The 17982-nt window shown below is 55.1% G+C and overlaps 1 protein-coding gene across 1 annotated transcript; it reads left to right on the plus strand.

The window, feature by feature from the left end:
- The first annotated feature begins 1451 nt into the window (after nucleotides 1–1451).
- Nucleotides 1452–15168, plus strand: FUK (fucokinase). The gene is made up of 23 exons (XM_006878864.1): nucleotides 1452–1533; nucleotides 2187–2338; nucleotides 2986–3036; nucleotides 4554–4679; nucleotides 4981–5053; nucleotides 5641–5738; nucleotides 6093–6173; nucleotides 6767–6886; nucleotides 7058–7229; nucleotides 7565–7677; nucleotides 8335–8436; nucleotides 8530–8700; nucleotides 9058–9122; nucleotides 9698–10068; nucleotides 10634–10844; nucleotides 10963–11129; nucleotides 11222–11443; nucleotides 11797–11940; nucleotides 12090–12209; nucleotides 13932–14119; nucleotides 14197–14296; nucleotides 14712–14935; nucleotides 15070–15168. The coding sequence occupies exons 1-23, from the start codon at nucleotides 1452–1454 to the stop codon at nucleotides 15166–15168; spliced, it is 3252 nt and encodes a 1083-aa protein (XP_006878926.1).
- The last annotated feature ends 2814 nt before the right edge of the window (nucleotides 15169–17982 follow it).

Below are 17982 nucleotides of genomic sequence, written 5' to 3' on the forward strand. Positions count from 1 at the left end.
CAAGGAAGGCCAGTGGGTATCCTGGGAAATGTCTTTTTTTCTCAGATGTCCCCTCAGGAGTTCCCTTCTGGGCTGAGCCCAGAATAGCACAACTCCAGTCACTGATGAAGGCTTTTCCCAAACTTCGTAGGAGTGTGGGTGGTGCTCAACGCTAGTGTCGTGTCAGCTTTAACCACAGGCTTGGTGGCTGCAGAATCTGTCACAGCAGAAACTTGTTGGCATTCGGTGGGGACGTGGGCTGAGCGCAGGACACGTGTGCAGAGTGCATCTCTGATGGCCTGATCCCTCCCTGCGCTGAGCTCTGAGGGCTCGGGAAAGAGGTGGGGGGTGGACTGCGTCCTGGACATCTGGAGGTCTGCCAAGTGCAGCTTGTCTGCAGATGGTCAGGGCAGCAGGGGCTCTGGGTTCAGCTTGACTTCCCGTCTGCGCGAGTGGGCCCCCCTTTACTGGAGGTGGAGTGATGTAATCGTCCTGGCCTTGCGCCCCACTCCTCCCCTTGTTCTGAGTGCCCTGAGCACAGTCGCTGACAGGTGAGGGTTGCATCCCCCCTGACTTGGAGCCACTAGAGGGGGTCTCTCTGAGATCCCAGAAGTGGGCACCACTTTAACAGGCTGGGACACACTTCCTACAGCTGTGCGATGCTGGCCGTTCACAGCTCTCCACCCTGTTCTACAGAGAATTTTCCAGCTGAAGCAGCTTCCTGGCCAGGGAGGTTGTAAGGCCTCTCACCTGAGCCCTCACAGCCAGTAAATACATGGTTAAAGTGGGGTTGACTGGACTATAAACCTCACCCCACCCCCTGCTTCCCACACTCCTGGCAGCACTCCCTCAGAAATCACAGGCACCCAGACTTTATGAAGGCAGAAATACGCTCTCACATCACCCAGTGGGCTCCCTTCTGGGTGGGAAATGAAGTGTTACGTTCACACAGAACCTGCACACAAATGCTGATGGCAGCTCTGTCTGTGATCATCCAAATGTCCTTTCTTTGTTGTTTTTTTTCCCCCCCAATGTCCTTTGTTGGATGAACAGAGGAGCAGACTGTGGCTTGGTCCTGCGCTGTGTAAATGAAAAGGAACAAACTATCAATGCAACAATTATAAGAAATAAACGTCTGATACTCAGCAAATAAAAGGAACAAACTTGAAGCAACAATTTGGATGAGTTTCAGAGGCAGTAGGCTGAGTGAAAGAAGCCAAAGATGACATTTTGTTTGACATTTTTTTAAACTATCAGTGATTGCTAGGGTTTAGAATGGGATGGAGTGTGACGTGAGGGAATTCTGAGGGGTGTGATGGGTAGTGGTGGTGGCCATGAGGAGCGGTGCTTGTGTTAAAACACCAAAAAACTCAATGCATATGATAATTTACATTTTTAAATGCTACTATATGATAATTAACATGTTAAAATGTACCTACTCCATCTCAGGTAGCCCCTCAACTTTGACCAGAATGGAGCAGCGGAAGGGTGTGGATTGGACGGTCATCATCCTGACATGTCAGTACAAGGACAGCGTCCAGGTCTTCCAGAAAGGTAGAGGGTATCCTCCCTGCTACCCTAATAATGTAGATGCCCTAGCCCCCTCCCTTGACCAACTGCTACGGCCTGAAGGTGCAGGCAGACCTGGATTCAAACCTCACTTCTGCCTCTTCCTAGCTGTGTCACTTCATTGGGTCTCAGTTTCCTCCTCTGTGAAATGGGAATAATGGCACCTTGGAGAGGTCAAGAGGGTAACCCCTTGATAAGTCCTGGAAAAAGACTAATCATACTGGGGAACATGGAAGTAGTGGACACAAGAAACAATGCTTGTGTTAAAACTCAGAGTCACACCAGAAAACTCAATCTATACTACATGATTGACGTTTGAAAACGTTACTGTGTGATACTGAACTCTGTGACAATTATTATATGAGTGATGTAAGAGAAAGAGTGGAAGACCCTCAACGAGATGGATTGACGCAGTGACTGTGTGAGCAGGGGTCATGACGGGCAGGCTTGAGATCCGTTATTCACAGGGTCGCTATGAATTGAAGTCGACTTGATGGCATCCAACAACAGGGGAGCTACTATGTGAAAAGCTAATAAGTCAAAGGAAGTGGTAAATTGACCATGGCCATACTCCAGGTGCTGCAGGCCAGGGCGGGGAGGCCTGGGGGATACGTCTCAGCATGTGTTGTGGCCAACAGAGCTGGAGATTCGGCAGAAGCGGGAGCAGATCCCGTCTGGGACGCTGTTACTAACTGTGGAGGACCCCGAGATGCGTGTGGGTAGCGGAGGAGCCACCCTCAATGCCCTGCTGGTGGCTGCTGAACACCTGAGTGCCCGGGCCGGCTTCACCGTGAGTTCCCGAGAGGTGCCGCCCTCGGTGCAGGGAAGGGGTTAAACCAGCTGGAGTCCCTGCTCCTCTGGCTCCATCGTCCCGGCCAGCTCAGCATTTGGCTTCAGTTCTCACGTCTGTGAAGTGGGTGGAGGCTGCCTTCCCAGGGCGGCCAGCATCTCAATGTCAGGCTTGCTGGCTTCACTTGAAAAGTTCTAAGATCTTGCTGCCACATGGTAACTGTTTGCTGGAACTGGGGTGGGGCTCCCCTTGTGGGCAGAGCCTGTGAGTCAGTGTCCGCACTGGGTTTTGTCCCTACACATCCAGCCACTCCGTTCTGTCACCTGGCCCTTGCCACATCCCAGTGGAGGATGTGAAGGCGCCCCAGGCATGGCCATGCTCCAGGGATGGAAGCATCCCTGTGCGCTTGTCATGGGGGTGCCTCAGCCAGCCCCACGTCCTGGACTGCAGTGTCCATCAGGCAGCCTTACCCTTCCCTTACCCGAAGGAGCCAGCACCGCCGCCTCGCTGCCTCTGACCTCTGGTCTTGACCTTGCCTCTTTTCCTTTTGGGGCATCTGTTTAGGAGCCTCTTCTTGGGTGCTGTTGTCTTCAGGGCAGGTCACCTGTCCTCGGGGTCCATTCACAGGGCTCTCCCCCGCCCAACAGGTGGTCAACTCTGACGTCCTGCAGTCGGCCTCGATCCTCATCCTGCACATGGTGAGCAGGGGCCAGGGGGCTGCTGTCCCTTTGCGTGTTTGAGCGTTCATTGTTCCAATCCTGAAGTGTCTGAAGCAGAAGGGACCCAAATATCCAACCACTAGGGAACTGGCTGAATCAACCCGGTTTATCTTCATGCTGGAATACTAGACAGCAATTCAAGAGCTAAAGAGGAAAATTTGCCTCTCTATACATTGAGCCCATGTGCTGTATATAGATAGATTGCTCCTAGGAAGACACTTACTGCTTTGTGGCTTTGCCAAGTCAGCCTCACTCTTCTCATCTCTAAAACGAAACAACAGTAATTCCTACTTTGTATAGATGAGCTGAGATGAACCATATAGATCCTGAAAACAGAGCTTCCTGTAAAGTGCTCTGTCCATATAGTTTCATTGAGTGAGTGATCCCATTTTTATAATTTCAATTTTTGGAGAGTTTCTCTTTCTCTTTATACACACACAGAAAAACACACACACACACACACACACACACACACACACACACACACACGAATATTTACTAGAAATAATGCAGAGATAGAGAATCCCTTGTAATCTTTGCTCAGATTCTCTTTAACTGGTTACGTTTTATAAAATGATAGTATATCACAACTGGGGAGCCCTGGTGGCGTAGTGGCAAGGAGCTGTGCTGCTTACCTAAAGGCACACGGTTCAAATCCACCAGCTGCTCTGAGGGAGAAAGATGGACAATCTCTTCCCCTGGGATTAACTGCCTCTGAAAACCTGCTCAAGGGTCAGCTATGAGTTGCCTCTGACTCGCTATGTAACATCATCACACCCAAGGTGTTGAGGTTGGTGCTAATCCTTGTCTATCTTCATATTTTCAGTTTGATTATATTCGTGTGTGTGTGTGTGTGTGTGTGTGTATTCAGTTCTTTTGGCTCCACCATTTCAGCATGTGTTTTCATTTTGTAAAATATATTTGTTTTTACTCTAGCTGGTGAACGTTTACAGAACAAATTAACTTTCTAGTCAACAATCGTATATTATGTTTTGCAACATTAGGTGCAATTCTCTCCATGCACGCTCCCTCCTTCTGCCCTCATTTTTACGTTAGTTGTTGTTATTATCAGGTGCCGTGGAGTCGAGCATGACTCATAGTGACCCTCAGCTCTGGGTGCTGTCCTGTGCCATCCTAGCAACATGCCCACAGTATGAGAGACAGAGTTCCTCCAGCTTTGCCTCAAGGAGCACTCTCGTTAACACTTCTTTAAGACATAGCTGCCTGCGTGGAAAAAGGAAAGGAGAATGCAGGAGGAAAGGGCAGACAGGGTGGTCATCACCTGAGAGTGGTGCTTATTGCCTCTGAGGAATTTTTTCACAGCTGTATAATTCAAGCTTTCTCAGTTATTTTGTTTTAGAGCAATCATGTAATTTAACAAATTGTAAGAGAACACAAAGGCAGTGCTTTTCACAAGGCCTCCAGCTTGATGGCTCCAGCCCCGGGGCGTTCCCAGCCGTGTCTCTCCGGCTCTCTCACATGACCCTGTCCACCAGGGCCGGGACTTCCCTCTGGATGACTGTGGCCGAGCCTTCACCTGCCTCCCGGTGGAGAACCCCCAGGCCCCCGTGGAGGCCGTGGTCTGTAATTTGGACTGCCTGCTGGACATCATGAGCCACCGGGTAAGGGTAGCCGGCCCCGTGGGCCCCTTCCCAGACACTGCCTTGTCCTTCCCACTGTGTCGTCAGCTACTATCTAGGTGCCTTAGTCTGAGGACACTAAGGATGGTTGAGGGGTACCCTGGGTTCATTAGAGCTTTGAGAAGTTAGTCTCGGTCACAACTGGGGGGAGAGGGATCCTCAGATAAGGGTCACCATGGCACCTCAGCCACAGAGGCCCCGGGGGACAGATGCAGCAGCAGAGAAGCTGGGCCGGAGGTGAGGAAGGCCAGCGCCCGGCCAGCAGCCTCTCTCCCCCTTGCAGCTGGGTCCTGGCTCCCCACCAGGCGTGTGGGTCTGTAGCACCGACATGCTGCTCTCTATTCCTCCAAACCCAGGTGAGCTGGGCCAGCCTGGGGCTCCCTTGCAGAGGCGTGCTCTGTCTTTTCTCCCCCCCATCTCTGGGCCTGGCAGCTCTGAGTCTAGCTAGAGTTGCACTGCTAACCAAAGGGCCACACTTCTCCTGTGGTTTGAGCCCACCGGTAGGTAGGTCTGTGGGAGAGAGATGGGCAGTCTCCTCCGGAGGGATTTAAGGCCTCCGAAACTCAGAGGGGCGTTACTGTGAGTGGTAAGATGGTAGAGAGTTGAGCTGTGTGTGGGCCAGTCCACAGCCCCACCTGAAGAGAAGCTGTAGCCTGAGGAGAATGAAGCCCACTCAAGATGCAGGACCCCCTCAACCTACCTGTCTATAGGATGGAGACCACCCCTCACCTGGTCCCTGGTCCCATCTGCCCCACAGAACTTTGGGGAAGAGATGTGGGCGGAGAGGGGTTCTGGGTCCCCTAGAGGAATGGCCACTGGCTTTTGGGAGCCCATTTCCCTCCTGCAAATGTCCTGACAGACAGCCCTGCTCGAGCCCTTGCCTCCTCCCAACTGGGGACCTGGGTTGGGGCCCTGAGTGTCCTCTTGGCCACCTCACCCACAGGCATCAACTGGGACGGCTTCCGGGGAGCCCGAGTGATTGCCCTTCCAGGGAGCACGGCCTACGCCCGGAACCACGGCGTCTACCTCAGTGACACCCAGGTAGAGCCCTGAGTGCTGCGGTGAGGGGAGCGGAGTGGGCCTGGGGCTGCGCCACCATCCACGTCCACTTCCACGCTCTGGGCAGCCTCCTGCCTTACCCTTGACCCTGAGGGCTTTCCTTGCTCTTTTGGCAAACGTGACGGCACGGTGTCGGTGAGGTCTGTGCTTGGGCACTGAGGCTGTAAAGACATCTAAAGCCCTCCCTCACCCCTCATCTCGGGCAGTCTCCTGAACACACAGGTACCGGTCAGACTGGTGTCTAGAACATTCATTTGGAGCATATCGCACCGACTCCCTCGGCCGCGTCCACCTTCCTGATGGCCCTCCCTCACCTAACTGTACTCCCCAACGCAGGGCTCCGTCCTGGACATCTACTACCAGGGCTCCGAGGCCGAGCTACAGTGCTGCGCCAGGCCTGACGGGAGGGTGCCGCTGGTATGGCTGTGTGTCCGACGTGGGGGCTCTGGGGACCTCGCGGAGTTGGGGTGGAGGGCTTACCTTCCCACCCAGGGCAGAGCCTCCTTGCTTCGAGAAGCTTCCTGGGGTTAGAACCAGAGTCTGAGGAAGGTCTGGAACTGGGGTTTGGGGAGCATTAGAACTGACATTGAGAGGAGCCGCAGCATCTGTGGGAGCGGTAGCTTGGGAATTCAGAGGCCGTTCTGAACTGGAGAGCAGGCCCCCGGCTGGGGAATGCCATTTGGAGGGATGTTGTAGAAGTGAAGGACAGGCTAGGGCTGGTGGACGGGTCTGGGCTGGACTGTAGGAAGGAGGAGATCTAGTTTCCAGAGGAGGCCTGAAAACTGAAGTGATCCCTAAAGGTGCCTGCCCAGGGACCCCTGGATGGGCGCTGCCCCTGGAGGAGAGCTGCCCAGGTAAACTGGGGCCTGGCTTCTGGGGGCTCTCAAGCGAAGGCCCTTCCCAGTGTGGCGAGTTTCCCTGCTTGGCCCTTCTCTGTGCATCTTTCCAGACTCAAGGCTGAGCCTGGCCTCAGAGTCTCTCCTCTGATTTTTTGGGGGAGCCCCATCCAGGTCTCTGGAATTGCCTTCTTCTCTGTGGAGACCGCCGAGCACCTCCTGGCCACTCACGTGACCCCGCCCCTGGATGCCTGTACCTACATGGGCTTGGACTCCGGAGCCCGGCCTGTCCAGGTGACTGGGGGTCCTGGTCTGGGGATAACACACCACACCGATCCTGACCCTAGCTGCCTGGCCGTGTGACCTCACACTGGCCCTTGCCCGGTGTGGATCATCATCTCTGGGGTGGGCACAGTCAGGCACACTTCCTGCACCCCAATATCTGTGCCTCTCCCACCCCTGCAGCTGTCTCTGTTTTTCGACATCCTGCTCTGCATGGCTCAGAACGTGAATAAGGAGCATTTCCTGGTGGGGCAGCCCCCCGAGCTGGGGCAAGGCGACGCGGGCAGCGCGGGCTATCTGCAGAGTGCCCGGGCAGAGCTGTGGCGGGAGCTTCGCGGTCAGCCCCTCTCCATGGGTGGGTACCACTTGTCTGCTCTCGGGGTGACTGTGGGAGTGAGGACCCCCGGAAAGTGGCAGCCTTACACATGGACTGGACAATGGCCCCAGTATGGTGACTCTGTTCCCTTCTTTTGCTTCTTTCCTGGGCTCCTGGCCCGATCTTCCCATGCTCGAGCTGTGTGACTTTGAGAAAGTTGCTGACCCTCTCTGGTTCTCAGCATCCTTGTCTGCACCACAGCCTCCTCACCACGCCTATCCTGCAGGGCATGAGGAGGAGGTGGGCTGGCAGCCCCGCCTGGCACCTGCCCCACAGCTGGTGTGGGACTGGAATCAGCCCTTGTGTCTTTACAGTTTACATCCCTGATGGCAGCTATCACTACCTGACCTCCTTAGCCAGTGACCTTCTGCACAAACTCACAATGCCCCACGCCCCCAGGGCCCAGGTTGTGCATGCCCAGGTGGAGGTGAGACCTGCCTTCCTGACAGGGGTGCCCATTGGGACCCTGAGGCCAGGTGGGGTGAGGCTCTGGGGAAGGGAGGTAACTCATGCTTAGATTAGCTGTGAGTGTAGGTGGTGTTACTGTTCCCATTCTGCAGATGAGATCCTGGAGGCTCAGAGCCCTGTGGCCACAGGGATAATAAGTGGCCAAGTCAGTACACGAGATCCAGTCAGCCCAACTGAGAAGCTAAAGACAGACACCCCCCCCCACCCCCCCACACTTTCTACAGGGTCTCCTGGGGAGACAGGCACACTTGAAGTGATGGGCTTAGGTGGCAGGATGTTGAGGAGGACCAGGCAGAGGGGGTCACAGGGGCCAAGGGAGGGAATATAAAGACAGGTGGGAAGAACCTTCTGGAAAGCTGTCATCTCTGTGAAGGCTCCTTTATGATCTGCTCCGGGTGAACAATATGAGCAAAAGTTGGCTGAGAAGAGGCCTGAGGCTGGTGTTGGGGTGGGCACAGAGAAGGCAAGGCTCTGGTTGTCCTGAAACCAGGAATGCCCAGTGCTTGGGGTGGAGCGGGCTCAGGGCAGGGCGGGCTCAGGGCACAGGGCAGGCTCAGGGCAGGGCGGGCTCAGGGCAGCTTGAGGAACCTTACCACCTTTTTTCCTGACTTCACAGGATCCAGAGTTCCTGATGCCAGGGAGCTCTGTGGTCAGCTGCCTGCTGGAGGGCCCTGTCTGGCTGCATCCTGGGAGCATCCTGCAGCACTGCCACCTTCAGGTGAGATCTGGGAGGGAGGACAGGGCTAGGGGACTGTATGTGGGGTGCTCAGGCTGTGCTACCCATCCAGGATACCCCCTCCTCACCCCCCAGGGCCCCATTAACATCGGCACTGGCTGCTTACTGAGTGGCCTGGATGCAGCCGAGTCGGAGGCGCTGCGCGACGTGGGCCTGCGAGACCTTGTCCTGCAGGGACACTTCGTGCGGCTGCATGGCTCCCCAGGCCGGGTCTTCACCCTCGCAGGGTGTCAGGACAGCTGGGAGGTAGGTACCCCGCTTCTCCTCCACCTCTGTCTTCTGGCTTTGAGGAGCTCCAGCACCCACTGTGCTGTGAATATCAGAGGCCTGGTAGTTAGACCTTGAGGAAGCTGTGGCCAGGGGTCCCAGCAGGCTTTTCTCCCTCCTCTGGTCTGCTCTTCAGGGCCGGCTGGGGATTTGTATCCCAATTACATAGACTGGGGTAATTTGGAAAAGGGAGGTGAACTGTCGCAGGCCACACAGCAGGGTTAGCACTGTTTACCGAGGTCCCTCTTCCTGTCCCCCTGAGCAGCTCCCTGGCCTCATGTCTCTCATCCCTTCCTGTGGTCACTTGGTTCTGAAAGCTTCTTCCTTTTTCCCCAGAGACAGGCGTCAGGCACATATCTCAACATGCCTTGGAGTGAGTTCTTCCAGAAGACAGGCATCCGGTAAGCTTAGGTGGCTGTTGGGGGCTGTGGGTTCATCCCTTCTGCTGGCCTGGGATGGCACCCAGCCCCTCACCCTCCTGCAGTGCCTGGGGTTGTACGCAGGCCTCGAGATTTCTCAGCGTCTGGGCCGAGGAAGCAAGGCCTGAATTGTCCCCACTTACACAGCCTCTCTCTCTCTCTCTCTATTTTATTTCATTATTTTTTTGAGTGTACCGTCAAGTCAGATCTGACTGGTACAGGAGGAGATTGTTCCTCCTTTTCCAGCAGAGCATCTGGTGGATTCGAACTGTGCACCTCTGAGATTGCAGTGCAGCTTCTTGCCACTAGGCCACCAGAACTCGCCCACAGCCTCTCTTTTAAATATGATTTCTTTTTGTTGTTGAGAATATGCACCACAGAGTATATTCCCATCAATGTGTATAACTCCATGACATCAGTTGTGCAGTGGTGTGCTGCCTCTTGGTGGCAGCAACTAGAAGAGTGTCAAGTCTCTACTGCAGGGCCCTGTAACAGGGGATCTGGGCAAAGGGGCCAGAGCCCTCACTAACCTTCACTGTGCCCTCTTCCCCAACCAGAGACTGGGATCTGTGGGACCCAGACACACCGCCCTCAGAGCGTTGCCTTCTCAGCGCCCGCCTCTTCCCTGTGCTGCACCCCTCGAGGGCACTGGGACCCCAGGACCTGCTGTGGATCCTGGACCCCCAGAAGGATGGGTGCGAGGCCCTGCGGGCCTGGAGGGCCTCCTGGCGTCTGTCCTGGGACCAGCTGCAGCCCTGCCTGGACCGGGCTGCCACACTGGCTGCCCGCCGGGACCTCTTCTTCCGTCAGGCCCTGCACAAGGTGCAGCATGTGCTCGAGGCTCAGCAGGACTTCAGCCTGCAGCCTCTCATCCGGGCTGCTGTCCATGAGGGCTGCCCCGGACCCCTGCTGGCCACACTGGACCAGGGTGAGTATGCTGGTCACGAGTATTGGCGTCATGCTCAGGCCTGCCTTCTGGGCTATCAGCCTGAGGGTACTAGGGAGCTATGGGAGATTTTAGAGCAGGGAAGAGAGAGGCAAGTGGGGTTTACTTTCAGTCAGGTCAGACTGGGGCCTGTTTGCTCAGCTGCTAGGTCCTTGCACCAGTAAATCCATCACAATCTGGGGCCTGGATCTTTCTCTGTGGGAAAGGCCAATTCTACCTGAGGTCCTAACTGACCAGTGGGGGACTCGGAGCCTTAGCCCAGTGTGTGACAGCTTGTTTGTGGTCCCAGCCACTGGGGTTCTGTGTCCCCATGTACTGCCACACAGACAGTTTGACCCTGAACTTCTTAATCCCCAAGGGCACCTTCCAGCTGGGGTTGCCAGATGGGAGGCTTACCTGAGCAGGAGGAGTAACTCACTGGCAAAAGCAGGGACCTGGAGTCTTTGGGGACTGTTAAGCAGCTGTGGTCTCTGGGAATAGAGAGCATTGGGGGTGAGCTTCCTCTCCAGCGACCCCTTCCCCAGCGACCCCTCCCCTGGTTCTTCAGTTGCAGCTGGCGCAGGAGACCCCGGGGTAGCGGCGCGGGCACTGGCTTGTGTGGCGGACGTGCTGGCCTGCATGGCGGACGGTTGTGGAGGCCTGCGGAGTGGACCAGCTGCCAACCCTGAGTGGACTCGGCCCTTCTCATATCTGGAGTGTGGCGACCTGGCAAGGGGAGTGGGGGCGCTCGCCCAGGAGCGGGACAAGTGGTTGAGCAGGTGGGTGCTTGTGGGGGTCAAAAGCCTGAGATGTGAGGGCCTTCTTCAGAGATCAAAGCCAGTCCCCAAGCCCATGGCTTCCTCCTCCTCTTGGGCTGCCATGTCTATCTCTCTACAGGCCAGCCTTGCTGGTGCGAGCTGCCCGCCACTACGAGGGGGCCGAGCAGATCCTGATCCGCCAGGCCGTCATGTCCACCAAGCAGTTCATCTCCAAGCAGCCGGTGGAGCTGCCGGCGCCTGGGCAGTGGGTGGTGGCTGAGTGCCCAGCCCGCGTCGACTTCTCTGGTGAGTGTGTTCCCTGGCAGTGGGGTAGGGGGCCACTGCAGGGCCCAGCTGGCAGGCCCTGTGACGTCTGTGGTTCTGTCACACTGCTGCAGGTGGCTGGAGTGACACGCCACCTCTGGCCTATGAGCTTGGTGGGGCAGTGGTGGGTCTGGCCGTGCGTGTGGACGGCCTCCGGCCCATTGGGGCCAAAGCCCGTCGCATTCCTGAGCCGGAGCTGAGGCTGGCGGTGGGGCCGCGGCAGGATGAGATGACCATGACGGTTGTGTGCCGGAGCCTGGATGATCTGAAGGACTACTGCCAGCCCCATGCCCCAGGTCAGGGCAGCTGGACACCTGCGGTGGGGGTGGCACCACAGCCGACTGGGGTGGGGACCTGGGCCCGGCGCGGGGCTGGCCAGCCTGGTGGAGGGCCTGAAGGGAAGGACAGAACTGGACAGGACCTAGGTCACCTTCCTAGGCATGTGGAGGTCCAGGAAGGAACAGATGACACCTGGCTGCCTTTGGGGACACACTGTGACAGAAGCCCAGGGGCCCTTCTGTGGCGTATGGATGAGACCGCATGCTTCTCGGCTTTCGTCCCATTGCATGAGCACTGGAACGCAGTGGAAGTGGAGCATCCAGTTCTGGCCTTGGAGATTAACTCCTGGCCGGGGCCTATCCCTCCCTAGGGGCCCTGCTGAAGGCAGCCTTCATCTGTGCCGGGATCGTGAATCTCTGCGCCAGCCTCTCGCTGGGCGAGCAGCTGCTCCATGCCTTTGAGGGTGGCTTTGAGCTGCACACCTGGTCCAAGCTGCCCCATGGCTCTGGCCTCGGTGAGTGGGCCTGCTCCCTGCTGCCTTTTCACTCTCTACCCTCCAGCCTCCCCTCCATTCCCCTTCCTGCGCACCTGCCTGACAGGAAGTGCCCTGGCCGGAGGGTAGGGCAGTGCTGTTTCGTCCCTGGCACACTCCACTTCCTGCAGGTACCAGCAGCATCCTGGCAGGCGCTGCCCTGGCAGCCGTGCAGCGGGCTGCTGGCTGGGTGGTGAGCAAAGAGGACCTGATCCATGCCGTGCTGCACCTGGAGCAAGTGCTCACCACAGGTAAGTCCTGTGCAGGGGAGGCCTGGCAGCTGCTCACCACAGGTACGTCCTGTGCAGGGGGAGGCCTGGCAGCTGCTCACCACAGGTACGTCCTGTGCAGGGGGAGGCCTGGCATGCCCTCGGTGTTTTCAGAAGCTGCCCTCAGTTTGCGTGCAGCCGCAGAACTGTGCTGTTCTGAGCACTGCTGGTGCCCTTCTCTGCTGGTTTTCAACTGGAAAGGTTTCTGCTTCAGAGCAGCACATTTGATAAGCACATGCTAAGTGCTGAGTGAGCTCTGGTGGCCCTAGGTGGTAGGGAGTTGTGCTGCAAGCCGAAGGCTGGCCGTTTGAATCAACAACAGCCCCGAGGGAATAAGACGGGCAGTCTCCTCCTGTGTGATTTACAGGATGGCCCACTGGAGGGTCATCTGTGAGTCAGTTCTGACTCATTGGCACACACGACACTAAGTGCTAGACTCTGCTGCATCGGTGACGTGCATCAGTCACTGCCTATACCTCGTGCCCCCCAATCCCCAGGGCAGTCCCCTGTGCCAGGCTGCACAGAGCTGGACTTGGCCTAAAGGGACAGGATATCAGCTGCCCCTGCCCAAGGTTATGATCCTCTTTCCCCACTCCATGTCCTCACCCGCTGCCTCCACCCTGTGTATGGTCATAACCGAACATTACCAGTGGGGGCCCCTTGTGGGCCGATGCCCGGTGGAGAGCGGCTGGCAGTGTGTCTGGGTCTAGATCCTAGGGGATCCGGCTCTCCATCACGTCTCTGGAAAGGAAACGTCCACAAAGATGTGGAGATGGTTAGGGGTCTTCCTGGTGACTGCAGCCCGGCCTCTTCCTTTCTTTATAACCACTTGCATCCTAATTAAGTAGCCGCTAGCAGTAGAGGCTGCTGGGCGATCTTTCCAGTTTTCTTTTAGGTGTACTGGTCAAATCTTGAGTTAGTCCACTGATGATGATGTAGTGACTGTCCACTCCATGTTGAGTCTTGGGGGGAATATTAGCAAAAATGGCATCCTGGGCCTCAAAAATCCCCTGGTTTGTTGGGGGCAGACAATCAACAAGCATGTGAGTGTGTATGGTTATTCTGATTCTCTGAGAAGAGAGGTACATTTGAGCAGCTCAGGGCTCTCAGGGTCCTCCCACTGTTTGCCTTTTCTGCTTTACCTTTTTGCTGGCCCTGACCCAAGTGTTAACAGGCACCCCAGAACCATCTCCAGTTTTATCATTTTTCATGTAGATGCAAGGGAACAAGGGCTGTACTCCTTTCATTGTTAAAGCAACATGTTATGTTTTGTGTTAACATTTTATGTTAGGTGCTTTTAATCCAAACAGAAACTTTTTTTTTATCAGAAAAGGCCACGCTCTTGGTCCTGTCAGACCACAGGGAAGGCCTGTATCACTGCCACCTCTGGCTAGAACTTCCTGCAAGGCCAGGGGTTAGTAAAATCCTTTTCCTTCAGGGTGGCTCACCCCAATTCCAGTTACACATAAGATCTGAAAATGACTCGGGCCTTGTGAACTTCTGGCTGGGGCCCAGAGTGAAAATCCCTTCCCGTGCTGGGATCATTCTGCTCCAGAGCCTAGGGTGGAAGCCACACAGCCCACCTGCCCTGGCTGGAGTCAGGAAAAGCTGCCTTCTCACACTGGTCTCAGATACGGGGTGACAGCTGGGAGCCTGAAGTTGGACCAGTTGGAGCCCAACAGTGACAGAGCACTGGGATTGCAGGAGGTGGCTGGCAGGACCAAGTTGGGGGCCTGATACCTGGCATCAAGATAGGGTACTCCCAGGCTCAGCTGCCCCTTAAGGTGGAGGTGGAGGAGATCACTGTGCCGGAGGGCTTCGTCCAGAAGCTCAACGACCACCTGCTCCTGGTGTACACGGGCAAGACCCGCCTGGCCCGAAACCTGCTGCAGGTGAGTGGTGGCCCGGGGAAGGGGGGTGGGTGGGCCAGCGGACCCAGGCCTCATGCCCCCCGCTCCTGCCCCTGCAGGACGTGCTGAGGAGTTGGTACGCCCGGCTGCCCACAGTGGTGAAGAATGCTTACAACCTGGTGCGGCAAGCCAGAGAGTGCGCTGAAGCCTTCCGTAGAGGTGGGTCAGCTTCCTGGGCAGCCGGGCCCCAGCGCCCTGTTTCTGTGGACCCGAATGCTGGGCTGGGGTGGGCTTGGCGCAGGGCTCCAGCTGTCAGGACACTAGACAGGCACTCCTGACCAGGCCTTATTGGAACAGAAGTCTGCTGACCTCCTAGAGTCTCTGAGGAGCCCTATCTCAGGCCTTCCAGCCCCGTCCTCCCACCTGGAAGCAGATGTGGGTGCAGAGAGGCTGGACCCCACAGCTGAGTTTCAGGAAAGTCCAAATTGAGCAGGCTCTAACAACATGTGCTGGGCAGTGCCCGCTACTACAGGCCCGTTAACTCTCAGAACCACCCCGAGAGGCAGCCTTCCATCCAGCCAGCCCTGAGTTCAGTCAATGAACAGGCACTGAGTGAATACCCTGCCTCACCCAGGAAACCTGCCTCTCCTGGGCCAGTATCTGACCTCGTACTGGGCACAGAAGAAGCTTATGGCCCCCGGGTGTGAGCCCCTGGCAGTGCGGCGGATGATGGACGCCCTGGCACCTCACGTACATGGCCAGAGCCTGGCAGGGGCAGGTGGCGGGGGCTTCCTCTATGTCTTGACAAAGAAACCGCGGCAGAAGGAGGCTCTGGAAGCTGTACTGGCCAAGACTGAGGTACCTGGTCAGGGGGTACAGTAGATGGTGGGCGCACACTTCCCTGTGGCTCACTAGCTGACTGAGACTCTGCCTTGAAAAAACCAAGCTCTGCTCAGAGCCTTCGATAATCACTTCTTATTGTTGGTTCCCAGGGCCTCGGGAACTACAGCGTCCACCTGGTTGAAGTGGACACTCAGGGGCTGAGCCTACAGGTGCTGGAGAGGGAGGCCTCACCAAGCTCATGCCCGTGAGCGTGTCTGCAAAGGGGGTCGTGTTACTGCAGTATCTCCCCCCACCACAGCCTGCTCCTTCCCACCCAGCCTTCACATGAAACCTGCTTCCTGGAAGCTGACCTGAGATTAGATCCAGTGTTTCAGGAACTTGCAGTAAAGACCGTGCTTTGAAACAGGACTGTGACCAGGATGCTGGTGGCCTCAGCTTGGCCTCTACCCCATCTGGATGTAGGAAAGTTCTAAGTTCAGTGCCCCACGTGCCCTTCACAAATCCTGTGGCCTTCTTACTTTCCACGGAGGCCTCTAGCAGGTGGCTGGTTTCCTGGTAAGGCTGCCCCACAGAGGCCTGGGCAGCATTTCTGTGGCCTTCCTGAGATGGCAGCTGCTCCAGAGGGCAGACCTCACACTCCCCCAGGTGGACTTGCTGCAGTTGGCCAGGTCTCAGTGCCACCATGGGATTCTTTGCATTTCATTATGAGGAGAGAACACTTTGGAGTTTGGAGAAGGGAAGGGAAGGCAGGGCCTATCCAAAGGCTTTACAAGTGCTTCTGAGACACAGCTCCTTCTAGAGCCTGTATCGAGGGACAGGCACTGATCACGGAGGCTGCCCAGGACCTGGCAGGCTTCTGTCCTGAAGCCTCTGTCGTCCAGCCTCAGCTGCTCCCTCTCCTCCAGCAATAACTACTGGAAGTTCTGGTGCTGGGCCTTATTCCCTCTGCTTCATGGCTCAATGGTACTGCTTCCTCAGTGGTTTGGAGCTGAGACAAAGCAGCTGCTGAGGCTTTAGTGTTCACTTGTCTGGGGAGGAGTTGGAGTCTGTGCCCTGGTCTATGGCAGTGATGTTAGCTCGTGACCCTGTCGACTGTGCCATGTCACCCAGTGCCTGTGGGCAGTGTGTTCTCAGAACTCTTGACGTTCTTGGAATAAACTCACCGTGCCCTTCCCTTCAAGGTTGTCTTTTCTGATTCTTCTGGGAGCAGTTCCCACTTGGCTTTGGCACTGTGGAAAACCACCCTGTGCTGGTGCCGAGGATCCATGAGGGGGCTGAGGGCTTCTGATCTCACATGGTCCCTAGAGGGGCGACCTGCACCTTCGGTGGAGAAGATGGACATTTGGGGCTTTCCCCATAACATTCTGGGCAGGCGTGGACTTGTCCTGCCCTGTAGCACCCAGGCCCTCCTGAAAGATCACACTGGCATCTCTCAAAGTAGTGTCTTTATTCAGTGATCATAAACATTACAGCCTGGTCAACCTACACCCTGATTCCTGAGGCCCCCGATGCACCGTGTCTTCTAAAGGCTGGCAGGAGGCAGCTTGCTTGTTGCACTGTCTGCGGGTGAGAGGATGATACCCATTCACAGAGCTAGCCTGGTCCTCGTGCTGTCTGCCCTGGCTTTCCCACCTGACGAGGAGCCTCGGGGCTCTCTGCTTCCAGAGGGGATAGGCTTCCCACAAAGCTGCACCCAGCTAGGGCTGAGGGTGGAAGAGTGGGCTGAGCCCAGGCCCCGTTTCCCTGGTTTGGCTGGTCTGGGCCATCAGAGTTCCTTTGGTGTCACCGACCACCCGACCACGGTCGTGACAAGAAACTCAAGGGGTTTCTTGGTGAAGAGCAGGTGAGGGACGAAGTCGGCGAAAATGAGAGTCTGCACACCAGGATGATGTAGAGAGCTCTGATTTATTATGCTAAAAGCTTGCTTTTTATACATTTAAACTTGTTTAAACTTGACTTATAGCCAACATTTTGTGATTACAAAGCTCACATAAGATTTTAACTAGAAAAAACAAAAAGAAAATCTTTTCTATTACTAAATAATAGTATCAGCTATTAAACATTCTTTGAACAAGAAACACAGTGACCTTATGTTGGTCATCTGCTAGACAATGGTTAATGGTTTACATTTCACTTCCTTTCCTCTCCTACTTTGCGTCACTGTATTTTAGCCACCTTTGTTTTTGCCTTTGTACTCATATTTGTACTGTACCTAACGAATCTTAACATCTATTTTCCTACACTCTGGACCATTCCTATGTTTATCAATAGCTTTTGCAACTTGTTTCATAAGATTTTGTTTCTGTTTGGCAATGTGCACTAAGGCGGACGACTTCCTTTAACTTATTTTTACCAAGTTAATTTGTAATATTCAATTCTTTTTCCTTGGAATACAAAACGTCTGTATAAGGAAGAGGTACTGGTGTTGGAGTTGGCAGGACATATGGTCCTTTATAAGTACTTTCTTCCCACCACCTGTTATTGATCTGGTAATATTTCCTATTTCTTAAAGAGACCTTTACTTTTAGAGAAGTTTGTCTTTTGAGTCTTTTCTTAAACCTCTCTGTTTTATTCTCATTAACTATGACTTTCTGCTGTTGAAACTAGTCTAAACTTTCTCCTAATATACAATTACATTGCTGAATATGAGTTGCAAGTATCACAAAAGAGGAATTAGATACATACTCAAAGATCATATTCAAAATTATACTTTTAAGAACAATCTCAATTTCTTTTATATTTTCATCTTGTATGTTATCATTTCTAGGAACATCAAATGGTTCCTGATTAAGGACTTTAGTTATATCTTTATCCCAGTTCTGGTGAAGTTCCCCTGATTTTTCCCCAGAAACTCCCATTCTTATCCTAGAAGCAACTTAATTTCCAGAGGTTTCCCGGGATTACGAAGACCCATCTGTAACAAATATCCAGGCATCAGCCCACTCACAAGCACAGGGCTTGCAAGATTCCCTCTTATGCTATCCTTGAGGTCAGAGACCCCGTACAGGCGTCGTGGCCAGAGAGGACAGCGAGGCGGGTGTGGCACTTTGGGTCACACAGCC

This window comes from Elephantulus edwardii, unplaced genomic scaffold, assembly GCF_000299155.1.
Source record: "Elephantulus edwardii isolate Elephantulus edwardi_28Jun2011 unplaced genomic scaffold, EleEdw1.0 scaffold00001, whole genome shotgun sequence".
Classification (NCBI taxonomy): domain Eukaryota; kingdom Metazoa; phylum Chordata; class Mammalia; order Macroscelidea; family Macroscelididae; genus Elephantulus; species Elephantulus edwardii.

Coding starts and splice junctions, on each gene's coding strand:
- FUK (XM_006878864.1), top strand. CDS start 1,452: ATGGAGCAGCGGAAGGGTGTGGATTGGACGGTCATCATCCTGACATGT. Junction 14,120..14,196: donor TGGCCCGAAACCTGCTGCAG/GTGAGTGGTGGC, acceptor CTGCCCCTGCAG/GACGTGCTGAGGAGTTGGTA. Junction 14,936..15,069: donor CTGTACTGGCCAAGACTGAG/GTACCTGGTCAG, acceptor GTTGGTTCCCAG/GGCCTCGGGAACTACAGCGT.